This window comes from Balaenoptera acutorostrata, chromosome 4, assembly GCF_949987535.1.
Source record: "Balaenoptera acutorostrata chromosome 4, mBalAcu1.1, whole genome shotgun sequence".
Lineage (NCBI taxonomy): Eukaryota > Metazoa > Chordata > Mammalia > Artiodactyla > Balaenopteridae > Balaenoptera > Balaenoptera acutorostrata.
In genome coordinates this window covers 34,551,033-34,570,152 of record NC_080067.1, presented here as the reverse complement: position 1 = coordinate 34,570,152, position 19,120 = coordinate 34,551,033, and the positions used below count along the sequence as shown (strand labels likewise).

Here is a 19,120-nt window from a genome sequence, read left to right as displayed (position 1 = left end):
TTTGATTCTTTAGACCAATTGCCTTCTTGTCAACTACTGAATCATTCCATAGACCAGATAGCGTTCCTGCTTCCTTATTTTTCACCAGGGATAGGGGAAGGGGAAGTGAGAGTGTCCAAATGGCTGGAGATTGTGTGAATTCTTTTTCTTTTTTTGGAATTTTTGAATTTTATTTTATCTTTTTATACAGAGGGTTCTTATTACTTATCCATTTTAAACATATTAGTGTATATATGTCAATCCCAATCTCCCAATTCATCACACCACCAACCCCACCCCCCTGTGGCTTTCCCCCCTTGGTGTGCATACGTTTGTGCTCTACATCTGTGTCTCAATTTCTGTCCTGCAAACCGGTTCATTTGTACCATTTTTCTAGGTTCCACATATATGCGATAATATACAATATTTGTTTTTCTCTTTCTGACTTACTTCACTCTGTATGACAGTCTCTAGATTCATCCACGTCTCTACAAATGACCCAATTTCGTTCCTTTTTATGGCTGAGTAATGTTCTATTGTATATATGTACCACATCTTCTTTATCCACTCGTCTGTCGATGGGCATTTAGGTTGCTTCCATGACCTGGCTATTGTAAATAGTGCTGCAATGAACATTGGGGTGCATGTGTCTTTTTGAATTATGGTTTTCTCTGGGTATATGCCCAGTAGTGGGATTGCTGGATCATATGGTAATTCTATTTTTAGTTTCTTAAGGAACCTCCATACAGTTCTCCATAGTGGCTGTATCAATTTACATTCCCACCAACAGTGTGAGAGGGTTCCCTTTTCTCCACACCCTCTCCAGCATTTGTTGTTTGTAGATTTTCTGATGATGCCCATTCTAACTGGTGTGAGGTGATACCTCATTGTAGTTTTGATTTGCATTTCTATAATAATTAGTTATATTGAGCAGCTTTTCATGTGCTTCTTGCTCATCTGTATGTCTTCTTTGGAGAAATGTCTATTTAGGTCTTCTGCCCATTTTTTGATTGGGTTGTTTATTTTTTTAATATTGAGCTGCATGAGATGTTTATATATTTGGGAGGTTAATCCTTTGTCCATTGATTCGTTTGCAAATATTTTCTCCCATTCTGAGGGTTGTCTTTTCGTCTTGTTTGTAGTTTCCTTTGCTTTGCAAAAGCTTTTAAGTTTCATTAGGTCCATTTTTTTTGTTTTCATTTCCATTACTCTAGGAGGTGGATCAAAAAAGATCTTGCTGTGATTTATGTCAAAGACTGTTTTTCCTATGTTTTCTTCTAAGAGTTTTATAGTGTCCGGTCTTATATTTAGGTCTCTAATCCATTTTGAGTTTATTTCTGTGTATGGTGTTAGGGAGTGTTCTAATTTCATTCTTTTACATGTAGCTGTCCAGTTTCCCTAGCATGACTTATTGAAGAGACTGTCTTTTCTCCACTGTATATCCTTTTCTCCATTGTATATCCTCCTTTGCCATAGATTAGTTGACCATAGGTGCATTGGTTTAATCTCCGGGCTTTCTATCCTGTTCCATTGATCTATATTTCTGTTTTTGTGCCAGTACCATATTGTCTTGATTACTGTAGCTTTACTGGCTATTGTATATCTACTATACTACTGTAGATTACTGTAGTATAGTCTGAAGTCAGGGAGTCTGATTCCTCCAGCTCCATTTATTTCCTTCAAGACTGCTTTGGCTATTCGGGGTCTTTTGTGTCTCCATACAAATTTTAAGATTTTTTGTTCTAGTTCTGTAAAAAATGCCATTGGTAATTTGATAGGGATTGCACTGAATCTGTAGATTGCTTTAGGTAGTATAGTCATTTTCACAATATTGATTCTTCCAATCCAAGAACATGGTATATCTCTCCATCTGTTGGTATCATCTTTAATTTCCTTCATCAGTGTCTTATAGTTTTCTGCATACAGGTCTTTTGCCTCCCTAGGTAGGTTTATTCCTAGGTATTTTATTCTTTTTGTTGCAATGGTAAATGGGAGTGTTTCCTTAATTTCTATTTCAGATTTTTCATCATTAGTGTATAGGAATGCAAGACATTTCTGTGCATTAATTTTTCATCCTGCAACTTTACCAAATTCATTGATTAGCTCTAGCAGTTTTCTGGTGGCATCTTTAGGATTCTCTATGTATAGTATCATGTCATCTGCAAACAGTGACAGTTTTACTTCTTCTTTTCTAATTTGTATTCCTTTCATTTCTTTTTCTTCTCTGATTGCCATGGCTAGGACTTCCAAAACTATGTTGAATAATAGTGGTGAGAGTGGACATCCTAGTCTTGCTCCTGATCTTAGAGGAAATGCTTTCAGTTTTTCACCATTGAGAATGATGTTTGCTGTGGGTCTGTTGTATATGGCCTTTATTATGTTGAGATAGGTTCCCTCTATGTCCACTTTCTGGAGAGTTTTTATCATAAATGGGTGTTGAATTTTGTCAAAAGATTTTTCTGCATCTATTAAGATGATCATATGGTTTTTATTTTTCAATTTGTTAATATGGTGTATCACATTGATTGATTTGCGTATATTGAAGAATCCTTGCATCCCTGGGATAAATCCCACTTGATCATGGTGTATGATCCTTTTAATGTGTTGTTGGATTCTGTTTGCTAGTATTTTGTTGAGGATTTTTGCATCTATGTTCATCAGTGATATTGGCCTGTAGTTTTCTTTCTTTGTGACATCTTTGTCTGGTTTTGGTATCAGGGTGATGGTGGCCTCGTAGAATGAGTTGGGGAGTGTTCCTCCCTCTGCTATATTTTGGAAGAGTTTGAGAAGGATAGGTGTTAGCTCTTCTCTAAATGTTTGATAGAATTGGCCTGTGAAGGCATCTGGTCCTGGGCTTTTGTTTGATGGAAGATTTTTAATCACAGGCTCAATTTCAGCACTTGTGATTGGTCTGTTTATATTTTCTATTTCCTCCTGGTTCAGTCTAGGAAGGTTGTGCTTTTCTAAGAATTTGTCCATTTCTTCCAGGTTGTCCATTTTATTGGCATATAGCTGCTTGTAGTAATCTCTCATGATCCTTTGTATTTTTGCAGTGTCAGCTGTTATTTCTCCTTTTTTCATTTCTAATTCTATTGAGTCTTCTCCATTTTTTTCTTAATGAGTCTGGCTAATGGTTTATCAATTGTGTTTTTCTTTTCAAAGAACCAGCTTTTAGTTTTATTGATCTTTGCTATTGTTTTATTTGTTTCTATTTCATTTATTTCTGCTCTGATCTTTATAATTTCTTTCCTTCTGCTAACTTTGGGTTTTGTTTGTTCTTCCTTCTCTAGTTCCTTTAGGTGTAGGTTAGATAGTTTATTTGAGATTTTTCTTGTTTCTTGAGGTAAGCTTGTATTGCTATAAACTTCCCTCTTAGAACTTCTTTTGCTGCATCCCATAGGTTTTGGGTCTTCGTGTTTTCATTGTCCTTTGTCTCTAGGTATTTTTTTGATTTCCTCTTTGATTTCTTCAGTGATCTCTTGGTTATTTAGTAACGTATTGTTTAGCCTCCATGTGTTTGTGTTTTTTATGTTTTTTTCCCTGTAATTGATTTCTAATCTCATAGTGTTGTGGTCAGAAAAGATGCTTGATATGATTTCAATTTTCTTAAATTTACTGAGTCTTGATTTGTGACCCAAGGTGTGATCTATCCTGGAGAATGTTCCATGCGCACTTGAGAAGAAAGTGTAATCTGCTGTTTTGGGATGGAATGTCCTATAAATATCAATTAAATCTATCTGGTCTATTGTGTCATTTAAAGCTTCTGTTTCCTTATTAATTTTCTGTCTGTATGATCTGTCATCGGTGTAAGTGAGGTGTTAAAGTCCCCCACTATTATTGTGTTACTGTCGATTTCCTCTTTTAGAGCTGTTAGCAGTTGCCTATGTATTGAGGTGCTCCTATGTTGGGTGCATATATATTTATAATTGTTATATCTTCTTCTTGGATTGATTTCTTGATCATTATGTAGTGTCCTTCCTTGTCTCTTGTAACATTCTTTATTTTAAAGTCTATTTTGTCTGATATGAGTATTGTTACTCCAGCTTTCTTTTGATTTCCATTTGCATGGAATATCTTTTTCCATCCCCTCACTTTCAGTCTATATGTGTCCCTAGGTCTGAAGTGAGTCTCTTGTAGACAGCATATATATGGGTCTTGTTTTTGTATCCATTCAGCAAGCCTGTGTCTTTTGGTTGGAGCATTTAATCCATTCATGTTTAAGGTCATTATCAATATGTATGTTCCTATTACCATTTTCTTAATTGTTTTGGGTTGTTTTTGTAGGTCCTTTTCTTCTCTTGTGTTTCCCACTTAGAGAAGTTCCTTTAGCATTTGTTGTAGAGCTGTTTTGGCGGTGCTGAATTCTCTTAGCTTTTGCTTGTCTGTAAAGCTTTTGATTTCTCCATAGAATCTGAATGAGATCCTTGCCGGGTAGAGTAATCTTGGTTGAGGTTCTTCCCTTTCCTCACTTTAAATATATCATGCCACTCCCTTCTGGCTTGTAGAGTTTCTGCTGAGAAATCAGCTGTTAACCTGATGGGAGTTCCCTTGTATGTTATTTGTCGTTTTTCCATTGCTGCTTTCAATAATTTTTCTTTGTGTTTAATTTTTTCCAATTTGATTACTATGTGTGTCAGCATGTTTCTCTTACGGTTTATCCTGTATAGACTCCCTGTGCTTCCTGGATTTGCATGGCTATTTCCTTTCCTATGTTAGGGAAGTTTTTGACTATACTCTCTTCAAATATTTTCTCGGGTCCTTTCTCTCTCTCTTCTCCTTCTGGGACCCCTATAATGTGAATGTTGTTGTGTTTAATGTTGTCCCAGAGGTCTCTTAGATGTCTTCATTTCTTTTCATTCTTTTTTCTTTATTCTGTTCAGCAGCAGTGAATTCCACCATTCTGTCTTCCAGGTCATTTATCCGTTCTTCTGCCTCAGTTATTCTTCTATTGATTCCTTCCAGTGTAGTTTCATTTCAGTTATTGTATTGTTCATCTCTGTTTGTTCTTTAATTCTTCTAGGTCTTAGTTAAACATTTCTTGCATCTTCTCGATATTTGCCTCCATTCTTTTTCTGAGGTCCTGGATCATCTTCACTATCATTATTCTGAATTCTTTTTCTGGAAGGTTGCCTATCTCCACTTCATTTAGTTGTTTTTCTGGGGTTTTTTCTTGTTCCTTCATCTGGTACATAGCCCTCTGCCTTTTCATCTTGTCTATCTTTCTGTGAGTGTGGTTTTCGTTCCACAGGCTGTAGGATTATAGTTCTTCTTGCTTCTGCTGTCTGCCCTCTGGTGGATGAGGCTATCTAAGAGGCTTTAGCAAGTTTCCTGATGGGAGGGACTGGTGGTGGGTAGAGCTGACTGTTGCTCTGTAGGCAGAGCTCAGTGAAACTAATCCACTTGTCTGCTGATGGGTGGGGCTGGGTTCCCTCCCTGTTGGTTGTTTGGCCTGAGGTGACCCAACACTGGAGCCTATGTGGGCTCTTTGGTGGGACTAATGGCAGACTGTGGGAGGGCTCACGCCAAGGAGTACTTCCCAGAACTTCTGCTGCCAGTGTCCTTGTCCTCACAGTGAGGCATAGCCACCCCTCTGCCTCTGCAGGAGACCCTCCAACACTAGCAGGTAGGTCTGGTTCAGTCTCCTATGGGGTTCACTGCTCCTTCTCCTGGGTCCCAATGCACACACTACTTTGTGTGTGCCCTCCAAGAGTGGAGTCTTTGTTTCCCCCAGTCCTGTCAAAGTCCTGTAATCAAATCCTGCTAGCATTCAAAGTCTGATTTTAGGCATTCCTCCTCCCTTTGCCAGACCCCCAGGTTTGGAAGTCTGACATGGGGCTCAGAACCTTCACTCCAGTGGGTGGACTTCTGTGGTATAAGTGTTCTCCAGTTTGTGAGTCACCCACCCACCAGTTATGGGATTTGACTTTATTGTCATTGCGCCCCTCCTACCGTCTCACTGTGGCTTCTCCTTTGTCTTTGGATGTGGGGTATCTTTTTTGGTGAGTTCCAGTGTCTTCCTGTTGATGATTGTTCAGCAGTTAGTTGTGATTCCAGTGCTCTCACAAGAGGGAGTGAGAGCACCTCCTTCTACTCCGCCATCTTGAACCAATCTGTGTGTGAATTCTTGTTTCAACTCACTTGAAGGTTATTTCTTCACTTAAGATGTATCTGCTTCCACCTGCTCTGCTTTACAGGAATTCTTTGAGCTTTCCTGACTGTGAATAGCACCTTCCCTAATTTCTAGCACAAGCACAAAACCCCTGCCCCAATTTAACAATTTGGGGGTGGGTTCAAGTGGAATTGGTAGAGCTGGCAGAAAGGCAGGGAGAGGAGAGTCAGAACTTTTAAGTGCAGAGAGAGGCTTAGATTATCGTGTTGAGCCAAAAATGTACTACGCAGATACCAATCAAAACTCTGGTGGTCAACAGGAGTATTTTGTGAACTCCATTTTCAAAGAGGAATGGAAACTTCAGTTCTTGTCCTTCCTTTAGCATGTTTGTGCATAAATAGTATTGTATATATGGAAGTCTTTCTGCTTTACTTATTCTGTCTTCACCTCATTGTTCTTGTTTTGATTTACAGAAGGATGTAGACAAGGAGTTCTATTTGTTTCCTACAGTGTTTGATGAGAATGAGAGTTTACTCCTGGATGATAATATTAGAATGTTTACAACAGCACCTGATCAGGTGGATAAGGAAAATGAAGACTTTCAGGAATCTAATAAGATGCACTGTAAGTACTGCATTATCCACCAATATCAAGCTATTTCAGTGCTGCACATGTAATGCTTTTAATTAAATCAAAATACTAATAGCTTTGCCCATTGATTAATTTTCAATAAATGATTAAATACCATAGTGCTCTAAGGGTAATACTGTTGATTATTTAACATATAAGTCAATTGAAACTTTGTTTCACTTAATTCAGAATAATAAAACATACAATATATGCCAATTAGATGCATGGTCCTTAAAATGTGGTCCTTGGGTCAGCCACCTCAGCATCACCCAGGTACTTGTTAGGAATGCAAATTCTTGGGTTCCAACTCTGACCTACTGAATCAGAAACTTTGGGTGTGGGGCTAGAAATCTGTGTTTAACAAATCCTCCAGGTTGTTCTGATATATGCTTAAATTTGAGAGCTACTGGATTGGATGCTTTTCTCATCTATGGCTTAATAATGACAGGCTCCTTTTATGATCTCTGCTCTCAAGAACTTCAATGATTCTCATTCTTGACTACACGTCAGAATCCTCTAGGAGTTTTAACAAACTATTAAAACTATTTTTTAAATCCTCAGGACAACCTCCAGAGACTTTTATTTAATTGAAACAGCATCAGATTAACTCCTAGTGTAATTCTAAAATACAGTTAGAGGGACTTCCCTGGCAGTCCAGTGGTTAAGACTCCGTGCTTCCACTGCAGAGGGCACGGGTTCAATCCCTGGTAGGGGAACTAAGATTTCGCACGCCGAGGGCGTTGCCAAAAATAAACAAATGGTTGACTTACATGGTATGTGAATTGTATTTCAGTAAAGCTGTTAAAAATAAAATTTTAGGGGCTTCCCTGGTGGCGCAGTGGTTGAGAATCTGCCTGCCAATGCAGGGGACACGGGGTCGAGCCCTGGTCTGGGAAGATCCCACATGCTACGGAGCAACTAGGCCCGTGAGCCACAATTGCTGAGCCTGCGCGTCTGGAGCCTGCACTCCACAACAGGAGAGGCCACGATAGTGAGAGGCACCGCGCCGCGATGAAGAGTGGCCCCCACTTGCCGCAACTAGAGAAAGCCCTGGCACAGAAACGAAGACCCAACACAGTCATAAATAAATAAAATTTTAAAAAATAAAAAAATAAAAAAAATAAATAAAATTTTAAAAAAATAAATAAAATTTTAAAAAAATAAATAAAATACAGTTAGAGTTTAGAGATAGTGAGCTGATCGATCATAATGTCCACGCCACTAATGGACAACATATGAAAATCACTGTAACTAGAAGGAAAAAACGTAAAGTTGTATTACAAACTGATGTTATTTTTTAAATTGGATTGATAATATTCACACCACCCACAATCTTTAAAATACTTCTTATGATTTTGCATTTTTGCATTTTGGAGGAGTCAAGAATATTATCTATTAAAAATAGCAGTGAGGGACTTCCCTGGTGGCGCAGTGGTTAAGAATCCGACTGCCAATGCAGGGGACACGGGTTCAAGGCCTGGTCCGGGAGGATCCCACATGCCACAGAGCAGCTAAGCCCGTATGCCACAACTACTGAGCCTGTGCTCTAGAGCCCGTGAGCCACAACTACTGAGCCCGCGTGCCACAACTACTGAAGCCCGCACGCCTACAGCCCATGCTCCACAACAAGAGAAGCCGCTGCAATGAGAAGCCCGCACACTGCAACAAAGAGTAGCCCCCGCTCGCCACAACTAGAGAAAGCCCGTGCGCAGCAACGAAGACCCAATGCAACCAAAAATAAATAAATAAATAAATAAATAAAAGGATCTATCAAACTGGATGGTAAAGTGAAAGAGTTATAAAAAAAAATAGTGGTGAGAGGGAACTTCCTGCATATACTCTTCCCTGTTATCCAAGATGAATCAGAGAATTTTCCATCTCGAGCAATGAACACATTCCCAGCCTACAGTGCCCAGGAAGAGCTATTATTATGCACCCATTTTGGTGCTCACAGATATGGCCCTTGAGAGAACTGAGAAGTGACTCGCTGGGAAGAACAGTGAGATTCCCAGGGCCCAGAACTTCAGGAACACTGCATTCAGCTCTACGCCTTTCAGCCAAGGCCTGCCTGGAAGTGCTGGGTACAGCAAGGAGTTGCAGAGACACTCCTGACACATAAAGGGGTGGGCAGGCCTGAATGGATCTTTTAAAAATTAAATAGGGCTTCCCTGGTGGCGCAGTGGTTAAGAATCCGCCTGCCAATGCAGGGGACACGGGTTCGAGCCCTGGTCTGGGAAGATCCCACATGCCGCGGAGCAACTAAGCCCGTGTGCCACAACTACTGAGCCTGCGCGTCTGGAGCCTGTGCTCCACAACAAGAGAGGCCGCGGTAATGAGAGGCCCGCGCACCGCGATGAAGAGTGGCCCCCGCACACCACAACTGGAGAAAGCCCTCGCCCGGAAACGAAGACCCAACACAGCCAAAAATAAATAAATAAATAAATTTAAAAAAAAAATTAAATAAACCCAGTTGGCTCTGGAAAGTCTAGGAGGTTGTCATGAAGTAGGACATAAGATTAAACCACTTTCAAAATATCATTTCCCAACCTTTACAGCCATGAATGGATTCATGTACGGGAATCAGCCTGGTCTCAATATGTGCCAAGGAGATTCGGTTGTGTGGTATTTATTCAGTGCCGGAAATGAGGTTGATGTACACGGGATATACTTTTCAGGAAACACTTATCTGTCAAGAGGAGAAAGGAGAGACACAGCAAACCTCTTCCCTCAAACAAGTCTGAGGCTCTTCATGCAGCCGGACACTGAAGGTATATTCCTTTAAAGTCAAGACAAGTTTCTGTTGGATCGATTTGTGTGGTTTCAGTTTAAAATTCTGTGTTGGATGATAAGCTCATCCCTTCCCCAAGCCTCCCAACTACTCTTCCTTCCCTTGGAAGATATGTCTGGGCTACTGTCAGCTAAGTATATGCCAGAGAGGTCTATTTCCTGTTTGTTAGGGGGAGGGAAGGGAGTGACAAAAGTGGACTGAGGTTTCTCCCATTTCCACCTAGTCAAATCCTCAAGATGGTCTCCTTTTCAATTATGGGCCTTTAAAGATAGCTGGCAAATCAGACTAGAAAGGGAATGACTCCCACAAAGGCTTTGCATCTAAACTTTTTGTCATGTCTCTGTACCCTAGATGTAGTGTTGGCTTATTAGTTGTCTACAATTGAATAGGCTATATTAGAACTCTAGCCGTGCAAATTCAGAGACACTGACAGAACTGTCTCTGAATGAGTAAAACAAACTAAAACAAAAAAGAATTTTAACCAAAACATGAAAATATGCTAACTTGCCTCAGGCTTAATTTGGTTCATTAGATGCCACTAAAACGCAGGACATGTTCAGTGTCACCTTTCCTTTATTAGGCAAATGTAAATACAACAGTGAGCAAAAGAGATAAAGTATCTGCTTTCATGGAGATGAAATTCTAATGCAGGGAGACAGACAACAAGCAAGTATGTTAATACGTATATCAAGTGGTTATAAGTACTATGAAGAAAAATAGGGCAGGGGAAGGGGCTGATGACTGATGGGGAAAGGTGGGTAAAAATACTCTGCAGAGGTGAACTGCCTTTTTATTTACCATTCCAGGGACTTTTGACGTTGAGTGCCTCACAACTGATCACTACACAGGTGGCATGAAACAAAAATACACTGTGAACCAGTGTAGTCGGCCATCTGAGAATTCATACCACTACCTGGGAGAAAGGACCTACTACATCGCAGCGGTGGAGGTGGAATGGGATTATTCCCCAAGTAGGAAATGGGAAAAGGAGCTGCATCATTTACAAGAACTAAAGTAATTCTCCAGATTCTGATTCCTAATTTTTTTTAGCTTTCTCTTTCAGAGAAGTAAGAATTATGCTAAATTAAAAACCAACGAACAGTTGCATTAAACAATAACAACAAAAACAACAACAAAATGCTTCCTAGGGACCCTCCTCATTCATTTCTGCTTCTCTCAATTTTCTCACAGGAAAATCTTCATTGATCTCATTTGATTCTTTGCAGTTACTCATCTTTCTTTTCTATTAGACTCTCTTCTCATACTCATATGCCCTTGTCACTGATTTTCAAACTAAAACCAAAATTAATGCCTACATTCAGAGCTAAAATAATTTTCTTTACCAACTATTTGTTGCTTATCTTTCCTCCAAATATTTCATTATGAGTCTAGTAATCAGTTATTTCACATTCTTAAAACTATTTATTATATATGGAAGAATATTTTAAATTCTTGAGGGCACTAGAGCAGATATGGTCTCTGCTAAGAACTTACAGTATAATATGCTTCAAAAACCACCAATAACATGTACACTGTGGAAATGTAAAAGTGAGGCCAGTGAACAAATGTGAGTAAAGGATGGTTATTGGAGCTTCAGAAACAATACATTTAGAGCAGCATCACCTGACACTTCCAGGTGTAGCTCTTTTATACTTTGCCAAGCACTCTCCCCTCTACCATCTCCCATTATGCACTAACCCTTTGGGGATATGATTTGAGAGATCAGGGTGGGCTTGTGTTCAGATCTGGAATGCACAACATGACTGGTAACCTACAGCAAGGCAGGTGGTTAGCTGGTCAGTTTGACAGCCATGGTGAGTGCGATTTGTGGTGTAAGGGAGTAAAAGGTTATTTCAATGATTGGGATAGAACTGTCAAAAGTATGCAGAGCCGTTAGGAGTCAATGAAAGCTTTAGATCAGGGAATGGCTGGATAAAAGGGCCATTTCTGTTCCTATAGACCAGAAATACTGCAGTAAGCAGGGAACACTTCATTGATGAAATCTGGACTCATAACATTTTAGAACCATATAGAAAACTTAGAGACGACCTCATCGAATACCTCATTTTTTTTGTTGTTTTGTTTTTTGCCACGCTGCTTGGCTTGCAGGATCTTAGTTCCCCAACCAGGGATTGAACCTGCGCCCTCACAGTGAAAGTGCAGAGTCCTATCCACTGGACTGCCAGGGAATCCCCTTGAATACCTCATTTTAGGGATGAAGAAACTAAGGCTCCGACAGGCAATGACTAGCTAGACATCATTTTAGCTAGTGACAGAGTCAGGGCCAGGACTCTGATGACTCCACTCCTAGCTAGGTACACTCTCTACCACACCTGTCTATTGTTAAAGTCTTATTCTTTCTTGCTCAAATGGGACAGTGATATTAAAAACTAGCATAATTAAATAAAAACTATATTTTTATTCAAAATTTAAAACTCAACTTCCACTTTCCTTAAGACAAATACTAACCTTAGTCGTGTGTGTGTGTGTGTGTGTGTGTGTGTGTGTGTGCGTGTGTGTTTTAAGTCTTTCAAATGCATTTTTAGATAAGGAAGAATTTTACATAGGCTCAAAGTACAAGAAAGTTGTGTATCGGCAATTCACTGACAGCACATTCCAAGTTCCTGGGGAGAGAAAACCTGAAGAAGAACACCTGGGAATTCTAGGTACTGCCCTAGCTCCAGTTCATCGGGTGTGGGTTGGTGATGTGGTAATCCATGTGGTGAGAGTCAGTCCATGTCTGTGGGCTTCATTTTCTTGGTTCATTTATTAACGTTATTCAAATAAAAATGAAAAACAAAATCTATTTAATAAAATGAGAAGCCTATATTTTCTAAAAATATGGCATAAGAAAATATTACTTATTTCTATCAGAAACAATGTATAATATCAATATCCCATGTACTAATGAAATTGTATATATTTGGTGTTTATCAAATTGATGCCTTTATTTTTGATGAAATTGCTAGAAATTACTTTCTACTGAAATTCTTAACCAAGTTCCCCCTGTTATTCTACTACTCCCCCCGCAAAAAAAAATCATAGCTATTTACTTTTAAAATTAAGATGTAAATGATCAACTTTAAGAAGAAGTATACATATAAACAAGAAAATAAGGAAAAGGGAAAAGTGTTACTGTGCACAAGGCTGGGGAAAAGTTGACTTCAATTTTTCAGGAATCACTTTAAGACAGAATGTCTAAGAACTCCACCAACACTGGTCTTGGGAATTTTCTTTACAATCATCAAGTGAAGGGGAAGCCACTCCCTAGCCCACTGTGTTCCTACACTAACAGAATTCCCTGGGGCTTTCTTATCCTCCGTCCCTGGAGTGAGTAAGACACCCAAGGGAGAGTGGCATTGTTTTTGGGTCAAAGAAATTCTCTCAGGCAGGAGACAAGCTAAAATTGGCTAGAGGGTAGGAATGGGTGTGGTAGCCCCACCCATCCTTTCAAAGGCGGTACTGTCCTTAATTCACAGGAAGGTCTAGAACTTTCAGGCCAAAACCTCCCCTTGGACTCTTGATGAGAGATGCACCCATAGTCTCCATCTTTAGAGACAGCCATAACTAGTGTTTTTATCCTGAATCCTCTGGAACCGGGTATCAATCCAAGAGTACTACAGCATGAAGCGGGGCGGCAGGGGGGACACGACAAAGACAACATCCTTAACGATAAAAAAGTTACCTGATCTTTGCTTTTATTACTGAGTTAGAGCTTCCAATCTGACAGGTATATAAGCCAGTCTTCCTTTTCACTCTTGCCAGGTCCACAACTTCATGCGGGTGTTGGAGACAAAGTTAATATTATCTTTAAAAACATGGCCACAAGGTCCTACTCAATACACGCCCATGGGGTGAAAACGGAGAATCCTACAGTGACTCCAACCGCACCAGGTATTCACGGTGTGGGGAGGGGTACATTTTAATAGACGTTACAGCCTTCCCACAAACACCTGTTATCCACATGAGTGTGTCTTGAGAGAGTGAATAAGCACGTGGTTAAGAGGGCACACACAGAGGTGTAGCTGTGTGATATATGCCTACATGCACATTCCAAAAAAAAAAAAAAAATCCACAGGACTGTAAAGAACAAAATCTGATGGTACTGAACACCTACACATACTCAAGGTTGAGTCAGCAGAGATGATCTACCCAGGCTCAGGTAGAACACATCCCAGACAGCATCTATCATGTGGCTGAAAGTTTCCATGCCTGTATCCAAAGACAGGGTCCTAAGGGCAGATGCTGCCACTTGGAATTTCAAATCCCTCGAATCTAGTCCAATATCTGGCATGGACTAGGAACTCAGTAAATGTCTCTTTAATTGATACAGAGTAAAAAGTGCAATAGATTAAATACATAAATGTGTATTTTCTTTAACAAAAACTATATTTTTCTTCTATTCGTTGGAAAGTTAGCTTCTAGGAAAGGACCATTTCTCAGTAATTTAGCAGTTCTCAAAATATATCAAGTGAGAAAAAATAAATTACTCTAGAGAGTTGGTCTTGTCAGTATAGGGGAATAGAAATAAAAGGCCCTGCCTTCATGACCCTCACATTCTTCCAAGGTAAACAGTAAATAAATATAGATATAATATCCAATTGTAGAAAGTGCTATGAAAAAGATTAAGGCAGATGAGAGAAAGTAAGTAAAAGGGTGTTATTTTAGGTAGGGGGTTGGTCAGGAGGGCTTCTTTGAGGAGGTGCCACTGGTGAAGACACCTAAATGATGAGAAGTAATGAGCCTCAGGGAGTTGTAGAGGGAGAGCATTCTAGGTCCTGAGATGGAAGTGGACTTGGTGTGTCTGAGGAATGGCCAAAGGCCAGAGCAGAGCAAACAGGGGCAGAATGTGAGGAGATGAGATCTAGGCAGGTCAGGGAGCCGGATGCAGTAGGAGGGAGGGGGACATCAGAGGCCATGGTTACGACCTTACACATCATTCTGAAATCCCATGTGAGGGTTTGAGCTGGAGAGTGAGGATCCGATGAACACTTTTTAAAGCGGCAGTCCCCAACTTTTTTTGGCACCGGGGACCGGTTTTGTGGAAGACAATTTTTCCACGGACGGTGGGGCGGTGTAGGGGGACTGTTCACGGGGTAATGCGAGTGGTGGGGAGCGATGGGGAGCAGCAGATGAAGCTTCACTTGCTTGCCCCCTGCTCACCTCCTGCTGTGCGGTCCAGTTCCAAACGGGCCATGGACAGGTACCGGCCCGCAGCCTGGGGGTTGGTGTGTGAAAAAGTGACTGTAGGGGACAAGGGCAGAAATCAAGGATCCGTTAGGGGACTGTCGCAATAATCTGGGTAAAAAATTAGTAAGACTTGGACCAGGGTAGAAGCAGCTGAAGTGGTGAATTGTATTCTGGTTCTATTTTAAAGGTGGTGACAAAAGGACCTGCTGAAAGGTTGGTTGTTAGGGAAGGAGGAGTCAAGGACAAGCCCAGGGCCTGGGCATCAAACACTGATGGCAGAGCAGGTTGGGGCGGGGAATGGAGAAGAGACAATAGGAGTTTAGATGAAGAGACAAAATGTTCAGGTGATGAATCTACTCTTTAAATTTTCAGTGAAACATTCTGTTTACAAAAAGGGTGAGGACACAGGGGCAGGTAAGATGGAGGACTTGAGGAAAAAGGAAAAAGTCTACCGTATCCCGAGACCATCCCTCAAGTCCTGCTTGATTCCCTGGTAAAGGTTTGTCAAATTCTAGCTAATAAAACTCTGACAGCAGGAATATATAATGGTGAGGTCTGCATAGATAGACAGTGAGTGGCCATGGCTGAAAGTCAAGGTCTTGTGAGTAGTTGTACAGGATGCCGTGAGGTGACTGGCCGCAAAGATCAGCCTGGAGAGAAGCCCAGGGCAAATGGAAGAAGGTAAAGACCTTGGCAAGATAGGAGGGTGGAGCTACTTGAAAATGTAAAGGTCCAGGGTGTGGTCGTGTCCTGTATGTGACAGAGTTGTGACAGAACAGTGTATGGTATGACAGAATAGGGCAGACAAGAGAGGTCACTGACAGGTCAGTGACCCATGAGATCAAGCGGTCTAATGGTTCCTTGCCAGTAACTGTGAAATCACTGAGGATAATGGTATAAAAGGAAAAAAGGCAGGTGGTGGTGAAGCTGTAGGAATTACACAGGATAGTCCAGATACACAGACACAAAGAAGACAGCAGGGAAGCAACTAGCACTGGGGGAAAATCTCTTGAGAGTTGAAAAGAAAAAAGTGTATTAGAGAAGCAGACTTCAAACTAAGGAAAGATCTATTGTGAAGTTTCTTCAAATTGTGATACTGAATTGCCACCTCCTGGCTTTGTAGTGTGGCCTGTGTTTCATGGCTAGTTAATTTATAACTGACAAAGAATATATAAAAGTGTGTCTTACAGTTGGTCTTAAAACTAAATTCTTTTTTTTTTTTCCAAATTCAGACAAAATTTACTTAGAGAAAATTATTTTTTAATTGTTGGCTTCATTATCGTTTAGGTCAGAGGTGTAACAGTTTTCCTTTTTAATACTCCTTTCATCATTGAAGACAATGAAACTTCCGCCTGTTTTCTGAGAAGCAACAAATAGTAATGGATGGTCACAGGTCTGAGCACTGGCATGCCTGTGATCTAAGTTGTACTTTTGCTATTTATTAGCTTTATAACTTAGAGCAAATATCTTGTGTGCTCCTGACTTTCATCATCTCTGAAATAATGGAGGTTATTATGTTTCCTTCTAGTAAAACTAAATTCTTGAAAACAACTTTGAGTACTGCTGCTTTTCAAAACTAATTACTTTGACATTTCCAGTTTCTGGGTCATTGGTTATCAAGGCTTTGATAACAATTTGACATACATATATCAAATACATACCAAATATAACCAGATACATTAACACTTGATTAATTTAGGTGAAACTCGCACTTACGTATGGAAAATCCCAGAAAGATCTGGAGCTGGAATAGATGATTCTCCTTGTATTCCATGGGCTTACTATTCAACTGTGGATCGGGTTAAGGTAAACTTTAAATCATTTGTGTTTTGTGCAGATTCCCAAAATAGACACATAGTTGAAGGAAGATGAGGTTAGAGTTTTCCTGTGGTCCAATTCTGTTAAAATTATAGGAAAGTAAGCTGCTCTGAAATTCACTTTGGGTTTTTTGTTTTTTTTTTTTTTTGGTTTGTTTACGGATACAGTTATAAATGTATCAACTCTGTAACTGCTGATTATGGGTACCACAGGATTAAATATTAATATGGTATTCTATTTCCCTTTTGATATGAAAATACATACTAAAGAACTGAGGTACATGATTTCAGAGCTCCCTTATTACATAATAAAAATGCTGATCTCAGCAGTAAGTCACAGCACAGCTACAGCTGCTGTTTGATTAAATATTTCAAAGCCAAAAAAGCACTCAACAACTATAAATCAGAACATGTACCAAGACTCTTTTGTAGAATTAAACCTCTAGTTCAAATCTCTCTCCTGAGTTCCAGACCTGTCTATATACCTGCCTATTGAACACCTCTACCAGCATGTCCCATAGGCACAGAAACTCAGCAAGTCTACAATGGAAACTGAGATCTCCCTCCACCTCCTCCTATATTCCCAGTTGTGATAAATAGCACAAATACCAAACCTAGTCATTTGTTCAAACTAGAACCCTGGATATAGAGTATCTAATTCTTACCCCTGGCTCACCCAGGCAATTCACCCACCTATACAGAGCTCAGTCCATTCCTTCTATCTCCACAGATCAGGTGCTAGTAATTTGCCTCAACTACTGCAGTGGCCTCCTAGTCTCCAGTCTCTTCCCCATACAAACCTTCCTTCACTCTACCACCAGGATCACTGGTCTAAAATGCAAATATACTGCCATTCCATGTTCAACTTTTCAATGACTACTTATGACCTACAAGACAAAATCTAAAATTCCAGAACATAATACAGCTCAAAGGCCATTCAAGATCTAATCTGCCATTACTGATGCCCAGCCAAACCAAAGTTCTTGTAGATTTAAGTCCATTGTGGTGTTCCCTGTGTTCACTGGCACTTTTTGTACCTCCATCGCAGCAAGTGGTTCATTTCTTCTATTCATCTATTTTCCCTCGTAGGAGGCAGGGTCTTTGTTTGATTCATCTCTGGATTTTTAGTGACTGGCATAGTGCCTGGCTTATGATTCCATAAGCAAACCAGCACTGTTCACTTGGGGTTCTTTTCAACTGCTGCTCATTAGCTGAGCCAATATTTGGCCTCTGCAACACATTTCTGTTACTTGAGCATCACCCACACAAATTGAACATTGTTCCAATTTAACTACTCCAAGTGGAAAGTTACTGAATTGACAGAACCACATTGGGCAAAGTCTACTACCTAAATCAGTCCCTCCAAAGTTCCTGAGGTCATGGGGGATAAGGTCCCAGTTCTCTGAAATCCCGACCTATATCAAAAGGATGACTAAGTTTTTGCTTGTTTTCAGGATCTCTATAGTGGATTAATTGGCCCACTGATCGTTTGTCGGAAACATTACTTGCAAGTATTCAATCCCATAAAGAAACTGGAATTTTCCCTTCTGTTTCTTGTTTTTGATGAGAATGAATCTTGGTACTTAGATGACAACATCAAAACATACTCTGATCACCCTGAGAAAGTAGACAAAGCCAATGATGAATTCATAGAAAGCAATAAAATGCATGGTATGATACATTATTCTAAAACCTATTTTTTCCCTTTTCTTCTTTCAAATAAAATTACTTTGGAAACTATTCATTTGTTTTATTTTATAATAAACCACTTCTGCCACACTTCGCATGTGAGGTAGAATTCTGTTCAAAGCAAAAAGGGAACTATATTCGAAATCATCCATTAACTTCTCTCCCAGTTCCAAAGTCTCATTCCCTTTTAAATGCAAAATTAGGAATAAGGCTTTTGGTGCTAAGTGACTATAAAAGCAGTGTGATATTATTGACCTTAAAGTACCCATTTCCCCTATCTGTAGTGAAATAAGTTCTATTACCTCAAAAAGATGCCATATATTAACCTAATAAACCTATTTTCTGTGTAATAGCTGTTGGTTTAAAATATCCTGGAAGGTAATAAAAACTCATGTGTCTTCCCCAGCTATTAATGGAAGAATGTTTGGGAACTTACAAGGCCTCACAATGCATGTGGGAGATGAAGTCAACTGGTATCTGATGGGAATGGGCAATGAAATAGACTTGCACTCGGTACATTTCCATGGCCACAGCTTCCAATACCAGGTAAGGGCCAACCATGGTCATTATTCCTGCTCTATTTGAAAATGTTTTAAAGCAAATGAAGAAAATATTTCCTCAGAGAGACTTATGAAAAGTTTAAGGTTTCAAGAGACAACTAAATTCCCACTAGCTATCTATTTTACACATGGTATTGCATTTATGTCAAATATATATAGCACAGGGAGCTCAGCTTGGTGCTCTGTGATGACCTAGATGGGTGGGATGGGGGTGGGGGATGGGAGGGAGGTCCAAGAGGGAGGGGATACAGGTATACATATAGCTGATTCATTTCATTGTACAGCAGAAACTAACACAACATTGTAAAGCAATTATACTCCAATAAAAAAAAAAAGAGACAACTAAATTATTTTCAGA

At 39.9% G+C, this 19,120-nt stretch overlaps 1 protein-coding gene across 1 annotated transcript in view; it reads left to right on the top strand.

The window, feature by feature from the left end:
- Window positions 1–19,120, top strand: part of CP (ceruloplasmin) — a 57,422-nt gene that overhangs the window by 32,076 nt on the left and 6,226 nt on the right. Inside the window, exons 10-17 of the mRNA XM_007188113.3 lie at window positions 6,562–6,712; window positions 9,274–9,486; window positions 10,313–10,520; window positions 12,033–12,172; window positions 13,272–13,400; window positions 16,396–16,502; window positions 17,968–18,184; window positions 18,609–18,748. Of these exons, the coding sequence (XP_007188175.2) occupies window positions 6,562–6,712; window positions 9,274–9,486; window positions 10,313–10,520; window positions 12,033–12,172; window positions 13,272–13,400; window positions 16,396–16,502; window positions 17,968–18,184; window positions 18,609–18,748 (1,305 nt within the window). The remainder of the gene's footprint in view (window positions 1–6,561; window positions 6,713–9,273; window positions 9,487–10,312; window positions 10,521–12,032; window positions 12,173–13,271; window positions 13,401–16,395; window positions 16,503–17,967; window positions 18,185–18,608; window positions 18,749–19,120) is intronic.